The sequence below is a fragment of the Chaetura pelagica genome, unplaced genomic scaffold, assembly GCF_000747805.2.
Source record: "Chaetura pelagica isolate M959 unplaced genomic scaffold, ChaPel_1.0 scaffold302, whole genome shotgun sequence".
Taxonomy (NCBI): domain Eukaryota; kingdom Metazoa; phylum Chordata; class Aves; order Apodiformes; family Apodidae; genus Chaetura; species Chaetura pelagica.
Genome location: NW_009952561.1, coordinates 1,222,855 through 1,225,700, shown reverse-complemented (window position 1 = coordinate 1,225,700; position 2,846 = coordinate 1,222,855). Strand labels below are relative to the sequence as shown.

At 58.4% G+C, this 2,846-nt stretch overlaps 2 protein-coding genes across 2 annotated transcripts in view; both read left to right on the top strand.

Moving 5' to 3' along the window:
- Positions 1-1,590, top strand: part of LSM1 (LSM1, U6 small nuclear RNA associated) — a 2,852-nt gene extending 1,262 nt beyond the window's left edge. The window contains exons 2-3 of the mRNA XM_009993259.1: positions 465-580; positions 1,420-1,590. Coding sequence (XP_009991561.1) covers positions 465-580; positions 1,420-1,590 — 287 coding nt within the window. The remainder of the gene's footprint in view (positions 1-464; positions 581-1,419) is intronic.
- Positions 1,591-1,984: 394 nt separating this feature from the next.
- The window catches only part of LOC104384874 (G protein-coupled receptor kinase 5-like), a 10,164-nt gene continuing 9,302 nt past the window's right edge, over positions 1,985-2,846 (top strand). The window contains exon 1 of the mRNA XM_009993258.1: positions 1,985-2,028. Within this exon, the coding sequence (XP_009991560.1) occupies positions 1,985-2,028 (44 nt within the window). The remainder of the gene's footprint in view (positions 2,029-2,846) is intronic.

Below are 2,846 nucleotides of genomic sequence, written 5' to 3'. Positions count from 1 at the left end.
CCCCCTCCGGGTGCTGGTCCCGGGCAGGGGGGGTTTCCTTGCCTGAAAACAGCCCGAGTAGTAAAACCAATGAGATCCGTTGTGTGCAGAGCTGCGGGGTCACGGGCCGTGTTTGTGTTGTGGGTTAAGTCCTGGTGCTTCGGGGAGATGTGTCCCAGAATCGGGAGCATCCTCTGCTCCTGGTGGAGTCTGGCAGCCCTCTGGGGCAGGAGGATGCGGGGGCACTGGGGTGGGCTTGGGCCATGGTGCTCCAGGCTCAGTGTCCAGCCTGGGCTGTGCCCATTGCCACGTCCCAGGCAGGGAGGTGGTTGGTGCCCTGGGTGATGGGGCTCAGGGAACCAGCTGAGCAGCCCCAGGACAGGCCCTGCTCCAGGTTTCCTGCCTGGCTGGGATGAGATGTTCTTTCTGGCTAGAAAACACAATGAAACAGGGGTGATTTTCTCTCTCTCTCTTGATTGCTGCAGCAAACTTGGTGTTGCACCAGACTGTGGAGCGCATCCACGTGGGCAAGAAGTATGGGGACATCCCACGAGGGATCTTTGTTGTGAGAGGAGAGAACGTTGTTCTGCTGGGGGAAATAGTAAGTAGGAGGCTCCTGCTGCCATCTGGGGCTGAGCTGGTGGAGATCCCTCCAGCATCCCAGCACTGATGAAGAGAAGTCCTAGTCTGCATGTGGCGTTACTGGGGGGTGTCACTGGTGTTTGCTGGGGGGCTGTGACCTCCCTGCTGGCTCAGGAGCAGGGAACACCATCCAGGATGGACTTGTGCCATCTTCCTTGCTGTTCATGTCAGCCCTTTGGGCTGAGCTCAGCCTGGCTGCTCCCCAGGAGCCCCCCTCCTATGGATGGCTGGCCTGGGGGTCCCTGCCCACATCCCCACCCATCATGGTGCCTACAGCACTTCTCTTTTGCATCAGTTCTGCCTTTCAGTGGGGCCTCTGGAAGATGTATAGGCACAGGCTCAATGTGGTCCAATTGAATCTGTGCACGTCCTGCCTGTGCCAATCTGTGACCTGGGGAGAGCCCAAGCCTTTAAGAGGATCAAGTCCCTGGGCTGCCTTCAAGCTGGTGAGCCCAGAGCTGGGAACCAGACCCTGCTGCTCACCTCAGGAACCATCCTGCTCCAGTGACTTTGCCAAGAGCTATGGAGCACGTCATCCACGGTGCAGCAGATGTCCCTGAGCACACTAGAGGTGTGTGTGTCAGTGTCCCAGTGGAGACATGAGTGTGGATCCACCCTGCACCCTTCCTGTCCCTGCTGGGTTTTGGCCCCTCCAGCCCAGCAGTGCCCTGGCCAGTGAGATGTGCTCAGCAGAGGTGATGCCAGCCCAGCCCTGAGCTGCCCCCCCTGGAGCGTCCCACGAGCAGAGCTGCACGTCCTCGCTGCCTCATGGTGCTAAAAGGGCTGTTTCTCTTGCAGGACCTGGAAAAGGAGAGTGATACACCTCTGCAGCAAGTCTCCATTGAGGAGATCCTGGAGGAGCAGCGGGTGGAACAGCAGGCCAAGCAGGAGTCAGAGAAGCTGAAGGTGCAGGCGCTGAAGGAGCGGGGCCTCTCCGTCCCACGGGCAGACACCCTGGACGAGTACTAGATGTGCTGCCCCTTGGATCCTCCCTCCACAGCAGAGCCAGGGCTGCTCTGTCACTGCCTGCACCTGGGCAGGTCTCTTTGGAAAAATAGTTTTTATTTTCAGATTGTGTTTGCTGTGGCACAGATAACTGTTTAAATGAAAATCATGCCTTTTGGTTCCTCCTCGCGGAGGAGGAGGAGAGAAGGTGTTTGGCTGCCCTGTGAGGTGGGCAGGTGTGCTGGGGAGCACGAAAGTTTGTGTTCAGGAGGCAAATCCGTGGTCCTTTGGGTTGGTTTGCGTTTTCCTCCTCACGTGACTCTGGGCAAGAGTTTTTCTTGACATGTAAATAAACCCTTCACCTCAACAATGGTGGCTTTGCCTGTGTTCCCGACCTGGCGCTTTCCCCTCTCTCGGGATGACCACCTTTGTGCCAGCCCTTGTCCTCACTGGGCTCAGGGGGTGAAAGGCACCCTTGGAAAAAAACAAAACCTTAAGGAGGTCGCAAGACTCCTCCCCACCTGCACCCTGACAAGGGCAGCTCCCCCAGCTGCAGCTGCTCCCCTGCAGCTCAGCCCACTCGTTACCTGCTGATGAAGAGTGGCTGCAGCTGGGCTGGCCACACCTGGGCCCGGCTGGGTCGTGTTGCCTTGGAGGAGCTGCAGCAGGCAGGGGAGTCCTTCGTGTCCCAGGCTGTTTGGAGTTTGTGGGGTGTTTGGGGTCTGTGTTGTGGCAGTGGCAGCAGTTGGGGTTATGTTTGGGTTGGCTTTGGACAGCTCCAGGCTGTGGGAGCCTCCTGTGCAGGCAGGAAGGAGCAAACCCCCAGGGGGAGCACAGGAGGGATCTCACTGCGAAACCTTCTCGGTTCGTTTCCCCACAAAGTGAAACGCTGCTGGGTGGGGGGAGGTTTGGGGGTGCAGTGGTGGGTTTGCTCTGCCCGAGGGGCTCGTTTGTTTGCAGGATGAGTCCTGCCCCACTGCCCAGTGCAGACACCAAGCACGAGGGGCTCCGGCTGCAGCTTTCCTGGGAAGCAGGCAGGGCTGCAAAATGCCTTTCCCTGTGCCCGCAGTGTGCTCCTGGGGAGAGGAAACATCTTCCCGGTGGTGTTTGCTCGTGTGGGATGTTGTGAGCTTGGTGCTAGAAGAGGCATAAACAAGGAAATGCAATTTCTTGCTTTAACAAAAGGGGAAAAAAAAAAGACTTTGCGGGGCCGGGGGGGCTCGAGCACCGGCAGGAAACGGCTCTTTCTGTTTCCTTGATCTGCCGCCCCCGTTGCGGGG